This window comes from Passer montanus, unplaced genomic scaffold (genome assembly GCF_014805655.1).
Source record: "Passer montanus isolate IOZ18808 unplaced genomic scaffold, ASM1480565v1 scaffold105, whole genome shotgun sequence".
In the NCBI taxonomy this organism is placed as follows: domain Eukaryota; kingdom Metazoa; phylum Chordata; class Aves; order Passeriformes; family Passeridae; genus Passer; species Passer montanus.
Window position 1 is genome coordinate 1,186,376 of NW_024357059.1, and position 21,192 is coordinate 1,207,567.

General features: G+C 34.8%; 1 protein-coding gene across 1 annotated transcript in view; it reads left to right on the forward strand.

Moving 5' to 3' along the window:
• The first annotated feature begins 437 nt into the window (after window positions 1–437).
• ALDH1A1 (aldehyde dehydrogenase 1 family member A1) overlaps window positions 438–21,192 on the forward strand; it is a 30,919-nt gene continuing 10,164 nt past the window's right edge. Inside the window, exons 1-8 of the mRNA XM_039719446.1 lie at window positions 438–541; window positions 841–955; window positions 8,073–8,177; window positions 11,963–12,103; window positions 14,825–14,954; window positions 16,038–16,099; window positions 18,111–18,239; window positions 20,929–21,042. Of these exons, the coding sequence (XP_039575380.1) occupies window positions 866–955; window positions 8,073–8,177; window positions 11,963–12,103; window positions 14,825–14,954; window positions 16,038–16,099; window positions 18,111–18,239; window positions 20,929–21,042 (771 nt within the window). The 5' untranslated portion in view covers window positions 438–541; window positions 841–865. The remainder of the gene's footprint in view (window positions 542–840; window positions 956–8,072; window positions 8,178–11,962; window positions 12,104–14,824; window positions 14,955–16,037; window positions 16,100–18,110; window positions 18,240–20,928; window positions 21,043–21,192) is intronic.

Here is a 21,192-nt window from a genome sequence, read left to right on the forward strand (position 1 = left end):
TCCATCCAGAGTAGAAAAGTCTAGTTTATTTATCAAGTTGTTTTGGACTCAGATATTTCAAAGGGCACTGTGTTAAAAACTTTGTCCTCAAATTTGTGGTGTTGTCTAGAAGAGGAAAAAAAAAAACAAAAACAAACAAACAAAAAAAAACCAAAAAAAAAACCACCCAAGTTTATATAATGATTTACTCAAGGAGAGTTTTTTTCTGGATTGGTAATTTTTTCCACCTTCACATTTTTGAAAAATGCATGAAGGATTTTTTATCACCCTAGTATTTGCTTATCTCTATGATCTACAAAACAAACATTATTATATTACTTCTAATGTACTCTGAACATATTAAAATGTAACCTAAGGTGGCTTGTTTTTAATGAATGCTTTCTAGCTCTGGTAATTATTCTCATCAACCTCCTAGTAAGAAGGGCTTGGTTTGTTTTCAGAGCTGCCAAGTCTCTCTTTACCTTCCGACCTACCTTCAAGTACATGAAGGATTTCCCTTAGAATCTGGATACCTGCCTGCTGAGAGAGAGCAATTTTACAGGTAAGATGAGGAGGTCTTAAGCTCTACTCTCGAGTAAGGAATTCACAGTGTCTGCTTAGGCAGATTGTTTCAGCATCATGTGCTTCATCAAGGTCTCAGCTCACTGAAAAGGCTGTTGCTTTTGGTCATAAAAATAGGTAGTGTCATTTTCTATTTGCGATGAATTCTTTCATCCAATCATATTGCTGTATGCAAATATACCATGGCTGGTTCAGATAAAAAGCACAAATAAAGCCAAGAGCTCAGTCAGGGCAAAAATCACTGCATTCCCTTTACACCTTATTTCACCTGTGTTTCAGGTCCTCAAACTTCTCAGCTGAAATCATGAAGAAACAAGGCTCAGATGGCAATCCTGCTCCAGTTATGCCAGTGCTGCCAGAACCATTAAAAGATCTGAAAATTAAGTACACCAAGGTTAGTAGCACTTGATTTTCCTGATCTTTCTTATGCATTCACTTCAGACAGTAGGATGTGTTCATTTTAACCTTATATGAACTATGGAAGACACTCTAAATAAGTGCTTAAAATGTTTATTCTGTCTGAATTCTGATTTTACACATATTAACAAGTGATATTCAGTTAAGCTTTTAACCTAATTTAAAGCACCCATATGTGCATGCATGATAGAATTGTTCCACATTCCACTTGGTGTGGGTGTTATATTTCTCCTGAAACAAATTTTCATCAGTGATAAGTTTACCAAAAAGTATAATTGGAACAAAGAAGGAAATGTTTCTACTATATTATTTTTCAGAACAGTGAATTAAAACAGCAAATTAAAATGCTAGCATATTACACTGTGTTATAATCATATTCAAATAATTATACCCGATAAGCTTACATGCTAAGGGATGTGTGAAAACAAAACTAAAATAAAATTAATTCTGGTCACATATTTACATTAGAGAAAATGAATCTGGTTTTGAATCTGTTTTTCAAGTAAACAAGTAGCTAATAAAGTAGATATAGTTACCAATCTAACAATGCAATATTACCATAAACTCCTTGAAATAGAAAATTCTTTCCATATAGAGTTAGAAATATATAGATAAAAAAGGTCTGAATCCAGACTTGTGTTTCCAGGTTTAAAAGACTCTTTGCTGGTTTTATAACATTGTATTGCAGCACACAGATATCTGCTAGAGCTTTGGAGAAGTGGTGATAGAAACTTTGTCCTCCAAAACATTCAGGTTTCAATTGATCAGAGAGGACCTCTTAACTCTCGCAATTCTTGGTTACTGTTCTTTTATTTTTCTTGATACCATAACAAGGGAAATAATTTTATTTTCTAGCATCACTGTTTAGTTTCTTTTCCTAAAGTAGGTATTAATCTAAATTAGTTCTTTTAAATTCCATGCTATCCTTTTTTTCTTATGGAAAAAACCAGGTTCCGCTACATTTCTTTCTTGAATAAATCACATAGGATCTTACTTTGTAAATATTTAACAGGAAAGATACGTAGTTCTGCCATGTAGTAGCCTGCTACTGCTATTCCTGTCTCAAAAAAAAATTACAGTTTGATTTTTTAGTTTCTAAAGGAAAACAACAATATGCAATAAAACTAACATGCAAAAAACAACAAGTGATGTAACTGAATATGCAATACACAAATTCCTGTAAATATTTCCATTCTTTTGAAATATTTCATTATTAAGAATCTATTCTGTTAGTACAAAAAAGCAACCAAAGGACAGCCAGCATTGTTGAAAAGTCTAATTTGTACTGTGCAATAAATATTTTTTTTGCCTTGACAATAGGTACTGTTTCCTTAAAAGCTGCATATAAATTCTAACTGTGTAGAAAAGCAATGCCCTTGTTTACAAAATCTAGCACACGTCTTTGGAAGCTTGATTTTTGCAATGTTTTCCTCCTCTCTTCAAATATCACATAGGACTGTTTGAAAGTCCCAGCAGTGTACTGTGGAAGTTGGGAAAACAGAAATGTCACCCCATACGCAGCACTCATACCCTAATTTAATAAGACCTTTGCTCTCTTGTGTACCCATCCCATGCCTCTCCTGTCTCATGTAAGATGGAACATGGAATGTGGGTGACTAGTAACACTGGAAGGATCAAGATGAGGGAAGCACTAATTGCTGGTGATGTATTAAACTGTCTGTCTAAATTAGCTAGAACTAGATCCTTCATCTTCATAACCTCTGATTCATTTTTTCTATCAGTCATCAACAAAAGGATCTGCAGAGAGAACTGCAGATGTTCCAAGGACTCTGTTTATTTAGCAGTCTCTCTATTTTATTTTCTATGTTTGGTATCATTTATGGCTTTTCACTAAGTTCACTTAACTAAATGATCTATAGATAGGTATAGATATATTTCAGAGTAAGCCTTTTACATATGGTATAACACTTAACACTCCTCATGAAATTTGACTTTCAGACATGAACTCAAATGTATTTTAAACACTGAAATTGGCTTGGATTTTGAACCATAAAGTAATCTTGAGCTGGTTTCATATACGAACCTCCTTTAAAGATATCTCCATTAACCCAATGACTTTTGGTAGCTAGCTAAAAATGTGTTAGTAAATATTTTACTTAGTCAACACTGAGGAATTAGACAATGATTACTTGACAAATGCTTTCTGTCATGATGCTTTCACATACACTAAACCCTGTAGTACTCCTTTAATCAGAGAAACTAAGATTAGTTAATTATTAGGTTGTCAAATTGCATGATGGGAAGAAAAGGGCTCAACATTCTATTGCTCAGCTATATGTGTAATATCAGGAAGTGTGGAAGGATAAGACACTTTGAGTAAAGAAAAATTATAGTTGAACATTAAAATGCTGCAGCCACTAGCTTCAAAAACAAAAGTCAGGGATAAAAGCTCAAAAACGTAATTGGACTATCTGGGGAAAGGTAATGAGCTAGAAAGTTACTATATAAACTTATTCTTTGTTAGAGCAGCTCACTTTGTGTACACAGAGTCACTAAGTGGAAAATCAAAAAAAGTTACATAACATTTAATAGAAAGAGTATGTTCTCTGATTATTAGTCCATTGCAGCAGTAAAATGTAATTCCTGCATAAATAATAACATATTGCAAGAGAGAGAAAGAAAGTTACATGGAATATTAGCCAAATATAAAATTCTTGTAAGGACAAACTTGAAGGGGAGAAAAAAAAGAGATTTCACACCAGCATCTATATTGACATATTTCTTTAAAGCTTAAATTTTCATTCTTTGTTAGTACCTTAAGACATGCCACATATTTTAATTTTTTTGCTCAAAGAATACAGTGAGATTCCATGACATAATTTGAGACTAGTAAATTAGAAATTCTGGCGCTTGAAATGAGACTTGTCTTGGGCACAAAACTTTAAGGCTTAGATGTATCTGTAAAATTTACTGCCGAGTAAATTTTTAATGAGTTACTGTACTCAAGAATACCTAAGTGACAGTCACAATCTATATAAGGAGGAGTGAACAGGTACAACAGTTACTCAGCACTGTGCACCACCTCACACGAGTGATGCTGAACTGCCTCCAGCACATGTCCAGCCTCTACCCTGGTGTCTCCTTATTGTTTCTGGCCTGTAAAAACGTGCTCTTTGTGAAATTCCCTGCTTCACAGTCCACACAAAAAAGCTTGAGACCAGTCAGATGAGCAAGGGCTCAAATCTGGTGATTACTTTTATCTCTGGAACAGGATTGTCAAGAAAAGTTTTGTTATAGTCAGGGGCAGATTTAAGGTGGGAAGAGGCTTTGCTTTTTCTTATACTTTAAGTTTGGAAGAGTTTCTGATATCTAAACAGAAGATAGCTTAGACCTTTATTTCCATGTTTAAAAAGCTATGCTTAACAGCTAAGTTAGTGAAGGTCTACTTTTTAGTTAGTTCCATTACCTTTCTTGACTACATCTCTGTATGAATTATAATGTAAATCATTATTAGTGAATTATATAGAACTTTCTCCTGAACAAACAGTGAGTTTATAGGAAGACTCTGAATATGGGATCAATGCAACAGCAGAAATTTTCTTTTTAAGCTGTACTTCTAAGCTATTTTGCAGAGGGACTGAAGCCTGCAACCTTGTACAGACTGCATAGCAAAAAGTTATGATTCATAAGATGACACCTTATGTAAAGACCCTAAAATTTCTTTCAGTAAAGCCATGGTGTTGTTTTTCATAAGCAAAGTTGTACAGAGTAAAATGCTTTCTTCCTTCATGCAGCACAGACACAAATATGTCACTTCCCATCTAGCAGATACTCCAAAATTAATTTAAAATTCTTTCAAAATACTCCAGAACTGAAGGAAAAGAAACCACTGGGATGACCAAAAAATAAAACAAAACAAAACAAAAGAATAGGCAAAGTTTAGATCTTGTGTCTCCACTCTCTGCTCAGGTCACCTGAGTGGTGAAATCAACTGTGTAAACAAGGACAGAAATACTGTAGCCTTACAGGTAACTTCAACACCAATGGATGGTATTAGATCATTTGAACTGAAATCAATAATTTCAGAAGTGCAAGATTTAATTGCCCTATGACATTGAGGAATAAAGACATCAGAGGGTTTTTGAATTATGGTGCCTGTGTTTTATTTAAAATACTAAGCTCCAACAGTGTACAGTCTCATCTACTGGAAATCTGTATTTCCACTTCTACTGCAAAAAAATCTGAACAGTCATTACTCTTTGGGTTGTTGAAATAAACAAAAATCTTCTTTCCTAAAATTCCAGTGAAGTAAGAGTTACAAAACATCTGTAACAATATTTATAAATCTTTGCAAAATAAATTTGTAGCCCTAAACCTGGTGGGCCATAGACAGTCACCACAGACAATCCAGTGCACAGCTCTTCCCACAGAGGGGTAAGTCCTTTGCATTTATGTCTGAAGAACTATCAGTAGATTTCTGACTCACTGACAAAACACTCTAACCTTTGCAAGGTGATCCCAAGCATTGTTTCCCTCAGCAGGTCAAGGTTGTTGCTAGAGGCTGTTCTTAGCCGGTACTTCAGTGTTGCCTGGATTTAGACCTCCACATCCTGTTTGTCAAAAACACTCCACAGCATTTTATGAGCATGGCTGCATGCACATTAATGAGTACAGCTGCCCTGAAATGTGTTAATACAGCTCACATGAGAGTTTTGATTTTTTCCCTCTCCCATCTTTCTTACCCCCATTTTGCAAGGCCGCTTTCTAGCTTATGAAAGACATATGGGTAGTTTGATTTATACAACTCTGATACAATATTGCATATATATATATATATATAATATAATGAAGTTATGTTTTAAACAGGAATGGTTTTAGAAACATTAATAAGAAATATATTCTAAACTAATATTATGGGTGATATTGATTGGTGCAATAAATGTAGTATTTAAATTAGCACTTTAAGTATTTCCAAAAATGGTATGTTTTTCTATTATTCCTTTCACAGACAGATATGAATTTGGCATACTGTAACATCATAGCAGTGTTATGTTAATATTTACCTTTTACTTTGCCTCTTTTCTTGGCAATGGCTTTTGTAATTTTAACCATTTAACTGCTGTCTCTGTCCTTTCACCACAACTGAAATTTTGTGTGGGTATACTTATAACTTGCTTCATCACCAATCAGAAATTTCTATGGACTTAGATATTTTTTCACAGACAGCTTTTGTTAAATCAGGAGTTTTCTAGTCCATCCTGATGGTCAGAGGTAGAAATGACACTATATAAATTGCCCTCATAATAACAAGCAGAAAAATACAGAACTACATTAATATAATACAGGAATATATTAATATATTAACAGATTATTGCCATATCCATTTATGGATCTTAATTTTATCAATTTTGATGGTTATTAAACAAACTATTTACCAATTATTAACAACTACTCAGCCAGTTTTAATACTATGCAGAAAATTTATTCTCTGAAACCTGTCACATTTTAGTAACATATGTGGTTGTGGTAGAAGGATTTGTTTCTCAAGTAGCTGTGGCAAAAAGCATTTATCCTACAGTTCTGGCATCTTGATACTGTTCTGCCATGTCTTTAGTCAACCATCATCTACTTTGCCTACACCAAAGTATTTTCTGGTTTTCTATTTCAAAGTTCCTGTTACTGTAAGCATCAAGCCTAAGTTCTTTGTCCTAATGGAGAGTGCTAGCTGATCTCACTGCTAGACTCCAGTAACTAACTGTGAGGCAAGATGCCTTGACTCTAGAGAGAAGCACAATTTGAGCTCAAAATACCTGGTACAGTGAGTCAGAGCCTGACCTGTCTTTGCAGGTGAGTACATTCGAGATCTCACATGCACACCTAGAATGCAATGGCACGGAAGCCACTGAGAAGGGAGGGCACCAGCCCACCAGCATCAGGAGGGTCGGCTCAAGGTACTGGTAGGACAGCTTAGCATGGCACACCCATTTCAGCACTGACTTGAACCCAGAGATCACAGAGGATCAGGTAGAGAAGGACAGGTGCTGTTAACTTTGGACTGTATACTTTATCATGCCCACTCCAAGTGTACACAACACTTATTAGCAACTTATCCTCCTCTTTTTAACAGCTGTGCATTTATCAGGTCTTTTCAATTGGCATTTCCTTTCTGCTTCAAGGTTAACCTACAGTTTAAAAAGATATTAAACCACTTTGCTAATTTTACCAACAATGCCTCAGAGATGGCAGGCTCTAAAGTTGTATAAATGTTGCGCACCCACAGGTAAGACTCAGGCTCTGTTTTGCTTTTGTGAACAGAGATAAGTACCTCAAATTTCAACCAGAGGTCCTTTTGTATGTCCTAAGCACACAAAACCATCTGGGTGCAATTCTGTGCAATGTGCTCTAATATAACCCTACCTGAGCAGGGAAATTGGACCTTATGACCCCACTGTGGTTCCTTCCAGCCTTATCCATTCCATGATTCTTTAACTTATTCAATTGACTATGGCAGGGTTATTTCAGTCTCAGCTTCAATTTCAAAATACCCTGCTATTGCTCTTATTTTTTTGGGGGTATGGTTTGGTTTGTTCTTTGTTGGGATTTTTTTTTTTTTTTGGCAGGAGAGACTGAAGATAAATAAAAGCAAAGCTAATTAAAACAGTGATATCCAGGATATTCTTAATTCAATATACTATACTTATTAAATCCAAGGACTGGTTTACTTCTGTCAGGCCATATAACAGAAAGGGCCTCCATTGTTACCAGCCCTGTGGGTGCAGGAAACTCAGGTAGGTTTCCATAGGTCATTTAGGACTGAGCCTCCCTTCTACTTCACAGAAAGGAAGGACTACTTTAGAACAGCATACTTTTATGATATTAACAGTGAAAAATGCAATGTAGAGAAAGTTTTCCTCTCCAAGGGAAGTGAATTTTTAAAAACTTGTCCTGGTTAAGTGTGTATGTGATTACTCATCTCTTCAGAATAATGTAGTAACAGCTCTCCAGTTTTAGTTCAGACATCTATGAATCTGGCAGCTCTCAGCTATGAAAGGTAGGTTTATTCACTACAACATATAAGAGACAACAGCTACATATGTGTTACTAATATTGTTGCACTGTTTCTTTCCCTGCAGATATTTATAAATAATGAATGGCATGATTCAGTCAGTGGTAAAAAATTTGCAGTCTTTAACCCCGCAACTGAAGAGAAAATCTGTGAGGTTGAAGAAGGCGACAAGGTAGAGTTTTCTTTCTTGCTCTTAACTGTAACTTTAATTTCAGTGTATCTTAAAAGTAGGAAGGCAAGCAGCCATTTGTGTAATGTAGAACCACCTTAGATGGACTTACTTCATCCTGTATACCTTCTTTCACAAACTCTTTTTTAATAAACCATAACATTTTTTGTAAAGAGGCACTGAAAAATAGATTTACCTTAGGCTCATATGAGAAAAGTTCTGAAAAAATATTTTTTGCTGATTTGTTTTACTAATATTATTGGTTCTTTTTCTTATCTGTGATAATTGACATCTGAAAAAATAGGTGGTATTTTATTTTATTTTTCTGTTATGTTTTCTTCATTAAAAATTAATATAATCTTGTTCATGACACATTGATAAATGCCCTTTCCTTATAGAAAATACAAAAAGGACAAATACCTATAATTTCCCACAAATTCTGTGAAGATGATCACTACCATGACTGTTTTTAGTAGTCTCACTGCCCCCTACAAATATTATGTTTTGTGAAAAACATATTGAGACATAGTCCTAAAAATTACTTTCAAGCTGAATGTGGGCTATGAAATACTCACTAATTCCACAAAACTGACCTCCTTAAAGTATGTTGAACCAGTGAAGCAGATGTTCATATTGTGCAATATGAATATATTGTTCAAAACTCTGAAGAAACGTATGTTTTAAAAAAAATTTATGAGATTCTGTTGTGGAAAGTTTTATAGTTGAAATGTAAAGAAGGTAGTAGTTTTCCTTAAATAAGACAGACAGTGTGCTTAACAGCATTTAAAGTACTGGCCAAAGAAAGAGTTTTTTAATATATTCTGAAGAAGTAAATACAAGAAATTAAGGTTTTATATCCATGTTACTAGGTGACTGTAACTGGAAATAAAGCTGGTTTTATAATTACTGGTTTGGTTCTTGCACATATATATTTATTTTTCTACATTTCTACTTCAAAGTTAATCTTGCATCCAAAAGTGAATGTTTTTCACATTTCTCACAAAATTATATATTCATTTTAGTCAAGAAATATGCCTCTCTAGAATGTTTTGTATAAGAAGTGTTTTTTAAGCTTAACATCAAAATGTTAAACAACTTTTTATCCAGTAGAACTAATGTTAAAATTGTAAGTTTGTGTTATAAGTTCACCAAAAATGATAGCGAATATAATAAGCACGTAGTTTTTCAGAATGTTTTAATTTACTGTACAGAAGTTCACACATAAATAAAATTCTGCAGATGATCAGAATAATCTGAAGATGAGAAGTACATCTGTATTGAGAATAACACTCAGAATTATCTTCTCATTAAATCTTTCTCACTCTGGTCTGTAATCTCATCTAATAATCTTTGTCTTTAATGTTGTCTAGTACTTGAGCAATAGTGACCACAAATTACTAAGAAGGTCATAATGATATCACATTTTAAACATTTTCTTAGAGAAACACGGATGAGAAAGTCTGACTTTTAATTATTTCACCTGGAAATAAATAATTTTTAAAAATCTAAACACCTGAAGTTTTTCAAAAGTTTTTATTATCTTTAATACCAGTTGTCTATAAGTAAACATGATAATTTATCATCCCTAAATTAAATAACTCATAACCTGCAACTGTTCAGTTATCATTCAAAATTTTTGTAGATTTCTTTCCTTACAAGCTCTCTAACAATTCATTAAATAAAAGAGATACTACTATTCAAAACACAGGTTTGCTTCCTCTTCAATAATTTTTCAAACTAATGTGTAATGACAACTGCTATTTACTAAATTGTCTTGTGAATTGTGCAGATCTAGTAAATTACACAGCCATTATGAACCTAATATGCAAGAGGCTAGACTTCAGATAATGAGCCAAGAGATTTTAGGAATTTAATTTGTGCATACAATAGGGTTGACAAAGGACTGTCCATTGCCTTGCAGTGGTATTTTAAAAAACAAGAGGAGATTACAAAGAACAGACATATATGTGGGTGGGAACTGTTTTCTTCCAGTTTGATGGCTCTTTCAAGATTCCTAATCCTAAAGGCCTCTAGTAATAACAAAGCAGCTCACCAAATGGTCAGCTTATGTAAACTAAATGTACTTCTGTAAAAAATCTAAACTGGCTCAGAAAGGAGTTTTTATACTTATAGTGTAGATTTATGCAATGAAATTACATTTCATACAGTTGAAGAACAATCTTTTTTAGTTACTTTTCATTCACAGCCCTCTATTATTCTTATATTATTTTTCTCTGTTTTAATTGTTTCTGCATTTCTAGCATAAGGAACACCAGACAAGGTAACTTTAATTTACGTCATTCATATTCATATAATATTTTCCTCTTCTCCTTTTCCAGTTAAGGCCAAGCCACAGCCCTTGAGTCCTACTGCAAATATGTAGAAAATTAATGATAGGGGTCACATATAGTGATGAGGCTTTTGACAACATGCTGAAAGATTCTGAACAAAATCAACTTTTAGTTGGTATATTTCAGCTACCTGGTGCAGGTGACTGGTCAGTATTACCCTACAGTAATGGCTGTGCTATTCACATAGTTCCTTCCTATCTTTTCCAAAATTTTCTGGAAAAACTTTTGGAAGTTCTGTGGCCTTCTGCCTCACAGGTCTGTGCTGGGCTTTCCAAGCCACTAACACACCCCACTCACAGCTTAAAATTTCGCTGATCACCACAAATATCAGTTAAAGATTCAAGATCTAGTTCATGTTTAAAACAATTGACTACAGTGTTGACTTAGCTGAATTTGCTGACTTAGTCAACCTTGACAATGATTTCCATGGAGGAGATATTAGCAATCAGCAGGACACAAAAATGTTTGAAAGATATCCTTCAAACACTGCGTGCAAATTTCTCTAGGAATTGTAGCCTATATAGAAACTCCTTTTTATTCCTTTTTTTCCTCAAAATTTTTTTGTTTCTGACAAAAAATCTGGAATAAACCTCTTTTCTATGTCACTATTTTAATTGGTAAATTTTACAAGAATTTTGAAATACAGAAGAATTCCAAGTACAAAAAGCCTTTTTCCAAGAAATTGTAATTGTTTTTTCTTAAATCCTGGAACACCCTTTACACAGAATAGTGTCATTGTAGATTTTTCTTCTGTACTGGAAACCAAATGATAAGTAAAAAAATACACAATAAAAAAACCATCAATGGACCAACAAATTAGCTCTATGTGCAAAGACAATGCTTAGACTTCAAAATACCTAGGCTTAGCTTGTTAAACCTGGCTTATTTTTAAAGTCATTTTATCCATAAATGTTTTTTAAAACTTTCAAAAATAAATTTATTGATTTATCATCCTTTATAATAAATTTGTCTTCATTTTATAAAACATCCTAAGGAATAGGCTTTTCTAACCTGGTCTTCATTGCCCTGTAAGACACTTTCAGATTATAAGTAATTAAGCATTTACTTTACAGACTCAGGCATCTCTTTATAAATAAAAGAGATTTTATCATTAATGTAAGTGCTTGGTGTATAAGAAGGGTTTAAAAATCTAAATTTTTAAAATAGAGTTCTTTTATGTATTTTTATTTTGGAAACTTTGAGAACCCATCTGTTTCTCATAGAATTTCACATTCCTGATATGGCAACAGAAATGTTTGAAAGAAAATAGCCCATATATTTAACATTACTGGTACTAATTTTGATATGATTGCAGTTTTTTCCTCTTACTTCAACTTTATGTCAAAACTTTTGCTAAATTTTACACATTGAACAGCAAAAAAAGGCTTATGACAGAACCAATTATTGATCACGTAAGTGTTTTTGTTTTCCCCACAGGCGGATGTAGACAAGGCAGTTAAAGCAGCTAGAAAAGCTTTTGAGCTCGGATCAACCTGGCGTACAATGGATGCTTCAGAGCGAGGAAGACTCTTGAACAAACTAGCTGATTTGGTCGAAAGAGATCGTCTGATTTTAGCTGTGAGTATGATATGTGAACAAAACGACAAGGAGAAAAGTCCTGATTTTTACAGAAAGATACAAGAGTTTAACATGCCTACTCTTCGTAAAGCTGGCAGTCTCAATACTTGCTTTTCTCTCTGTAGCAAATGGACTTCTTTAAACTGGCTTGCACTCTGCTCTATTAACACCCTATATTCACAAAGTACTGGAGTATTTGATTAGCTTTAAAGTGATATTTAAACTGCCTACAACCACAGTAATTTGAATCACTGATTCTAAAGGGCACACTGACATTGATCCCATGGTTAATGCTTGTCTAAACCAAAGTCTGAATCAAGGCCTAAACTCAAAGTCTGCCTCCATGCTTATAGATGATACAAGTCAGACCTGGAAAATTTGAATTTCATTACTCTATCTTTTCTTATCACTAGTCCTTCATTAACTCCAGCTTGCAACTAGTAATGCATGATAAAGCTTAAGGAGAACCAAAGGCAGTGATGGAATATTTTATAAATAATGATGAGTGCTGGGGAATGATGCCCTCTCCTTACAAACCACTGTGAATTGGCTATTTTATCACACTTAACAGAAGACACATAACTTGTAATGCTCTCACCTACAGATTGTGCACTAAGGCAAGCAGTGACGTATGAAATAGAAATACACCTCAATTTGATAAAGGCTAGGATACTTTCCTACTTGTTTTAAACTCCATTTATGGTACTATCATTAAGGTGACTACTCTGCTATTTGAAGCACATTCTGGAATAAAAATTTAGGTGGGATAACTGCTTATGCTAAAGACGAATCCTGGTTTTCTGCCAACAGCAAAAAAATTTAGAGAAGGAGGAGAATACAACATTCAGGATGATCAGTCAGACTGAACTAGTTACAGTTTGAACTATTTAGCCATTAGCCACAAAGCACACTGTAGATGAGCTCATCATATTTAAGCCTTCAGATATGTAATATCTGCAAAGCATCTGTTGTCCATTATATAGTAGAATTTCTCAGGAAACTTACGTCCTTTAAAATTCTAGATTTGAGTTGAGAGAGACAAAATTTAAAGAGAGCTATATTCTAAATAGAGAAGTATGCCCTCTTGTCTATTAAATAATTGGATGAGCTGGCATTTCTTTCTTCATTGTACAGTCTAAGGCATTACAAATGCAAAGAGGATGGAGATACAAACTTTTTCCCACAGGAAAGATGGAACATTGAATTAGTTTTTGTTTACATTTGCCACTTTCATAATATAAAAGAATTGCCTTTCTCTTGCACCCCTCCCAAGTCTCTATTTTATTGACTTTAGTTATATTTCCTACAACCTAATTGTCTTATTGATTATTTCCCTTTTTAGAAAAGGTATGTATGAGTAAAGTGCTTTCCAGATTTTGATGAAGCAAGATTTTCTCCACTCAGTTTATCCTACCTGCCAAACTAGTACTATAGAGTAACGCATATTACCACAGACTAGAGATCAAAATAGATGTCCAAACCTTATTGCAAAGTCATTTTTCTGTGTTCATGCATTTGACCAGGATGAAAATTATTCCATTTCAGTGCTTTATCTGTTGATAAGATGTTTCAGAGGCTCAGCAGACCTATAGATAGACAACTGAAAGAGTAAGTCAAAGCAAGGTACTGGAAGGGCCACTTAGAATTCAGTTTCTTGTGATGTTGAAGAGATGTAGAGATTTCATAAGTTTAAGGCCAGGAAAGAATTTTCTCCCATTTCTAAACAGAATGAAAACAGTGCCACATATATTGCCTGGAATGGCAAAGGCATATCTCATTTAATCAGTTCCTTGTTGCTAAGAGCCATCAAGCATTGTCTTCTCTGTTCTGTTCTCATCCCAAGTATAGTATCTGAAATGTGTCCAGTTAACTAAAAATGTGGACTTCACAGGGGAGTTGTTGATGAAAAACTGCTCTTGGATGATCAGTCTGTTGATCCAGCTGGAAGTGCTAAAGAATGCCAATCTGATTACATCTTGAAATTTTAGTTTAGATCTCATACTATAGTTTAGGCTCTTCCTGCTGAACAGGTTTGTTCCTAGACTGGAAAGTCTTCAATCTCTCTGTTTTGGAAATCTTGAGAAAAATATTCTTGCAGCGTCAAAAATATGTTGACATTATTTAAGAACTGTTCGTGATCTTTATATCCCAATAGTAAGGGGCATGGAAATTAATCCAAACCACATCCCTTAGATTTGGCTGGAAAGAACCCTATTTAGAGACTCTCTTCTGTGTAAATATTTATTTTTCATAATGAATTTTTCTCACTTAAGAATTCTAGATGGCTCAGCTCTTTCCTTTGCACATCAAACACTTCAGGTGTATTTAGGGTATTTTTTACAAGACTTGAGTCCTACTCATATTTTATTTGCACTGTCTCCTTCCTAATCTCTTGATCTGTGCTTGCAGACTATTTAACATAAGTAGAACTGTGCAACTGATTCATATGGAAGAGATGCTTTTGAGTAAATCTTACCACTACAAATGTATTGTGATCATGCTATCTGCATAGCTAAATACAAATAAACCACCATGAAAATTTCTCACTTTGAAAGTGCTACATTGTTTTTCAAAATGTGTTCTTCAAAATGGAGTTAATCTAAGTGTTTGTTCAAAAGCTGAAATCCTCAAAGTGAACTTCCGAAAACTAAATTACAAAACACAAGCAAAAGAACCATTATCAGTATTTGATATTAACTGTTTAATTACTGTTGTGTGCAGACAATGGAAACCATTGATGGTGGGAAGCTCTTTTCCACGGCCTATCTAATGGATTTGGGTGCCTGTATCAAAACTTTACGCTACTGTGCAGGCTGGGCTGATAAAATCCATGGGCGTACTGTTCCAATGGGTGAGTAGTTCCAAGATAACAAAGCTACAGAACTGAGGCCGACACAAGCTGTAAATAACTGACTTTTGTCCAAAAGTTGTGCAATACAGAAAATACCTCCAGTGGAAAATATTTTTGAAAGTTTATAGAAAATTTTTATCTTTTTTTAATATAGGTTATTAAAGACTTGTAATAGTTCTCAGTTTAAACATTTAGTGTGCATCTTCATATTTCTTGTTCTATATACTACTAACAAGTATTGTTTATGGACCAAAAAATTTAACCTGTGTGTGCATCTAAGAAATGCAGTAGTCTACTTTTGCATAGCAATGTATAGTTTATACAAGGCTACAATTGTGAGACCTGGGTGTCTACCTATTTAAGCAAAGATTAGCCCAAAGCAATAATATTTACTTCAGTGATTGGACATTGTATTAGGAAAAGTACTACCAGATAGGAATGAGGAAGCAGCACTTGCTAAAATATCATTCCATCCCCTTTCCCATTAAGCAGCTCTATGAAAACATTGTCTCTCTAGCTACCTTCTCTCAGCAAGACAAAGAAAAGAATGGTAATAAAGAAGGAATTAAGGAAAAGGTAATAAAGAAGGAATTAAGGAAAACTAGAATGATAAATACTTCCAACATTTTTGCCTCCTGTAGACCTCTATACTAGGTTTAATGGAACACACATTTATGTGAATCAAAGAGAGTTTTATATTTAATGGATTTGATTTAAGCTAAGATCTAATATTAAAAAATGTCTGATATGTACCTAGGATTTAAGAGAAGATTTTGGAAAAAAAAAAGGTGATAAAAAAGAAATGAGGAATGCTTATTGGTGCGCTGTGCATAGCATATTGAGAAGCAGGGTTGTCACTGCAAAAAGACAGTCAGACTGAAAAAATCAAAACTTGGAGCTATGAAGTAGACATTGAATCCAGATGTACTTCATGGCTTTTTGCATAGTTAAGATTTTGAAAATATCATTTATAAGTAAACTTGTATCCAGATAAGTTTGGTACCTTACGTTGTCATCTTTGTGATTTAACTCTTTCTCATAAATGCTTTGTCTGAATGCCTAATTTATTTCTTTTTCCCATAGATGGAAACTTTTTTACATTTACTAGACATGAGCCTATTGGGGTGTGTGGCCAAATTATTCCTGTAAGTTGGAACCATTTATGTAACCATTTATGTAAATACAAATGTTCCTTGTTACAAATGGAAATGCATTTGAAATTTTGCCTATGCAAGTGCATTTGTGAAACATTACTAACCGGAAATTTTCAGGTCCTCAAAGACAGAGACTATCCTGAGTTCTGTAATTCTGATTCATCAGTGTGCAATGAGTCACTTTGGTCCAACCTTGTCCCTCTCCTCCCTGTATATGGAGAGAAAATACATCTCAAAAGTTTGACATATGAAATAATTTAAAAGATGGAATTGTGGGGTTTTTTTGAAACTGAAAGGATTGGAAACAAACATGTAGGAGAGTGTAATATTTACAATCTATTATGTTTAAGCCTATAAGCCTATAAACAATAAGCTCTTTAAGACCTAGAATATCTGTTATGCTCTGTACAGCATTCAGACAGTTGGATTTTTGTTTATGGCTAAGACTCATTCACCATGAAGGTGGTACAAGTTACAACACAAAGAATGTGTCCAATAAAGCTCCTGTTTGGCACATCTGAATTCCCAGTTTTGAACTTGCTTTTTTCAGCTAAAGTTTCAAAAGGCCTATCTCAGTCTGATCATTCAAAACACTTGAGGATCTCAAGTTCTAAATTTATTTGTGAAGTCTATGTAGTTTTGGTGGGTGTCTGTGAAGACAGTTGTATGCACTAGGCTCTCCTAATCCACCCACCACCTTGCACAAGGTAGTTATGAGCAGCTTCATCTGATCTGCTTGACAACTCAACAGATTCTGAAAAAGTCATCTTGTCTATAAGGTCTGCTCAGACATGTGGATCCTGCTTATGTTCCCAGCATCTTTAAGTTGGTCTTGAAAATTTGCTGTATCTTTAGACTACGGCATTGATTTGGAGAACATTGCTTGAATATGTTTGCATCCAGTCTTTAGGAGAGCTTGGAAAACTGCTGGTTTAGATCCTCTGGTAGGTCAGATACAAGATATTTCAAGTTAAACACTCAGTCAAGCTATGATAAAGAGCTAGAAACACTAGATGTGGACATTTAAAATATAATTATCTCCTGGAAGTACAAGCAGCAGTTAGTACAAACACTGACTTCCCTTGTAAAATGTTAAGTATTTCTGAGTATATCTTCATTTTCCCTCCATTGAAATATGAACAAACAAACTGGAGTTTTCTATATAAACCAAAACTATAAGAACTATGCGTATGTTGCAACCTACTTTTGACAGCTCACCATTTCCACTTCCTTTCACTTATGCAGTTCCACTTTAACAATGAATATGCAGTAATCCCTCACTTTATATTATTTATGCTCCCATTATTTCTGGGGCTAGGGTGAATGGAGACAAGGAGAGAAAATAAGAAGTGTTGCATGCATATTCCTCCTAGCCTTTCTGACCTAATAGGTAACTCTTAACTGCTTTTTTCCCCATTTCAAAAAGGTGTATGTTGAGCTGAGGCTCATGGCCTCAATGCCACCCATACTATAGTAAATATTCTCAAAGGGGCAAAGCTGTTTTCCCCTGGTCATGTCATCCCTCATACTGCACAATATGGGATCCAAAGCATTCAGCTGCTCTTCAGTCTGCCTGAACTGCTCACAACAGACAGCTGCCATTGAAACCTCCAGAGGAGAGGGCAGGGGCAGCATTATGTGTTATTACCTTCTCTCCCTTCAAAAGCTGAATTGATGATGGATGTGAGCATTCAAGATAGCAAAACTCCTAATTGCACCACTAATCCAACAACTGCCTATAATACTTTGTTAAAAGAGTACACTCGTTGTCTCTTGAGCCTGTAACTAAAACCTTGGATCCCCTGGGCTTACACGTACACAAAAATCCCCAGTTTGTACTACATGGCTTGCCAATTGTTTTTTTCAAAACATCTTCTTTCTGAAAGGAGTTCAACAAAAAGTTCAACCACCCAGCTGAAAATTTGCAGTATTATAATAGAAAAAGCTAAGGTATTTTGGTGATGTATTAGAAATAGGATACACTTTCTCATCTGTCTTTCAGTGGAACTTCCCATTGGTTATGTTCATATGGAAGATTGCCCCTGCCCTTTGTTGTGGAAACACCGTGGTTGTCAAACCAGCAGAACAAACTCCACTCAGTGCCCTTTACATGGGATCCTTAATTAAAGAGGTAAGTCACCAACAACAGGGTTATTTGCCCCTCTCAGAACTGTAAGAGTATACTGCAGCTGAAACACTACAAAGGTAACATAAGACAGGCTCATTGCATGCCTAGTCTTGCACTGTGGAACTTACCTTGCTGTAAACCAGTGAAGCCAAACTAGGGCAAAAACAGGCATATCTTTCAGCCTACACACACAGAAAAAATCCCACAACATCAATTGATTAAACTCCATTCTTTAGTAAATATTTTTGTATTACAAAAGCGCAATACTTGGAGGTGGGTGGCTGCCACTATAGGACATGAAACAACACGACGTGGATTCACTGTTGTTCTAAGGTAAAACAAAAGACTTTTTATTTTTTGACTTTAACATTTATAGATTTCTGAAAGTGACAGTGGATTGGAGGGTATAAGTGCCACCTCTCCAGTGATACTAGACAAACCAACAGTCCATCAAATTTCTCTTCTTCCATAAAGAATGCAAAACAATAAGTTATTTACATAAAGTCTGTGAGAAAGTTCGTTACAAGGATGTAAACATCAGAAGGCTTAGAAAAACTTAAAGATCCGGGCAACAGGTAGCAATGACTTTATTAGCACAGTTATCACATAAAAGAACTTGTTTGTACAGCTCCTTTTTTTTTAATAGGAACAAAGTCTTCATCCACCTAAGTTTATTATTAACAGGGAACTGTAAAATCAAGCTGGTAACTGCTGCCAAACCTGTGAATTGTCTTCACACAGAAACTGTGAGAAGACACTTTTTGCTTCTGAAAAGGGGGTGTGCCAGTTTCTTCAGAAAGCTAGTGTCTCCAAAGCTAACTGTTGTGCCCAGTCCAGCAAACACCCAAAGAGAACAGTAAAACAGTTTTTCTTTGTTCCCAATAAAATCAACAAATACAACCTAAGATGTTCAAAGGTTGACACAGATGTCAATAATCACCAGTTCAGCAACCTTGCAGAGTTTTAGGGGAAATGACTTGGCACATTTTATAATTCTGCTTTAAAACAGTGATTCAGCACAGCACACTGACTGGTTGTGTTAATATTACACAGAAACTAAATTATTATAAGAATGGAGCCATGTCCTGTTATTCTTGCATCACATAGTAAATGCTATTAGATAATAATGGGGAGGAGGAATAGTTTTAAAAATATTAGAGAAACCTTCTCTATATAAGTATCTGAAAGTGTATTTCTCTGAAAAAAGTAACTTTACAGGGAAAGTAACTCAATTCTGTTATGATCTAATGAGATATCTATTGTGATATTCTGATTTCTTGAAAGGAAAACTCAGCAGTGGGAATGTGACAAATATCCAGAACATAAAAATTACATTGGAGGACAAATCCCTGCCAGTGATCACTTTAATAGCTGCTTTAGACTTGTGAAAACATTTGAAGGACTAATTTAACTTTCTAGTTCCCAAATGCCCACTTTAAGAAAAAATGTAATAACTTCTGGTAACCTTCATTATCTTGCTTAATGGCACTCACAAGGCTCCCTTACTAAGATATGGAGAATCCTCGAGTTCCTAAAACAAACATGGAAATTAAATGCTCAAAGGGAGATGTCTCTACACAAATTAAGTAAGAAAGACAATGCTAAGCAAATTGAAAGAACCTCATTGTCTCATCAATTTCAGGGTAAATATTTATCTGGAAAATTAAATGAGCATAACAAGCATTGACAGACTGTATCTGAGCAAGAAACTGTAAGGAATAAAAGTTCCTTGAACAAAAGTAACAACCTGGTATCCAAAACACAGGACATAAGTTTTAGGAGCTCCAACTCACCACCTGAAATTCACCGTTTTCCAAAAAAAAACATGGAGCTTTAGCATGTATTTCCAAAGTCCTGTTTAGTGCTATAAAGAGACTTATTGAAGTGATAATGCAGGATATGAATCTGTTTGATATTTTAATTCTGTGTTCCTCAAGTGTCATTAGGATTGTGCAGCTGCTTCATAAACCAACAAAATTCCATCTACTCTTTGCATATCTTTGGAGTTTTCCTGACAAGCTGCTGGAATAAAATAGCTTATTTTGCTGTGAATGCAACATATCTAATACAGGATTTATGGGAAACAATGCATTTGTTTTGAACCATAGGAAAATCTTATTTGCATAAAAAATGTGCAAGATATTCTAGCTATGCCTATCTCAGCCTGCTTGTTCATGCTTGGTAGCTAATCTTCCCCTTTTCTGCTGTAAACTCTCATGTTGCCCACTGTACTTTCAACCTACATCCAGAGTTCCATCATTTTTCTTAACAGAATTTCAGTAGCAGATCAGTAATTAAATTCCATCTAGCATGGATATCAATGTGCAGAAGTCAGCAAGCACATATGTTGATTCAAACAGCTTTAAGGAAGCAGATATGACAGTAAGCAATATTTCTTTATACATCTGAGTGAGAAAATTTTAAAAGATATTTCTTCAGAAATGGCGCTGACAAAGAATGAAAGTAATATATTCTTTGGGGAAAAAAATATAGAGTCCAATAACCTAAAATACAGGTAACAGAAAGAGGGTGTAAATCATGTGAGAATGAAACCTTGTGGGGCTCTAGGGCTGAGAATAAAAATATAGCTAAGAAAAGGTGGCTGGAGATCCAAAAAAGGAAGACCATGCAACACATGTTCTTATAGTTATTATCCTTCCCCAGATTTACAGGATTCTTTCTTCCAATTCAGGCAGGATTTCCACCTGGAGTAGTGAATATTGTGCCAGGCTTTGGACCCACCGCTGGAGCAGCAATTTCTCACCATATGGATATAGATAAAGTAGCTTTCACAGGCTCTACAGAGGTACTGTAATGAATACAAGAAAATATAAGCAGGAAATGTGCCCCTCTGATTCCCAGCAATGATTTAATGTCTAACTTTTTCTGTATAATTATTTTAACTCTCTTCTTTCTTAAGGCTGCTGGTTTGTTAAACAAAGTTTGTTTAATGATT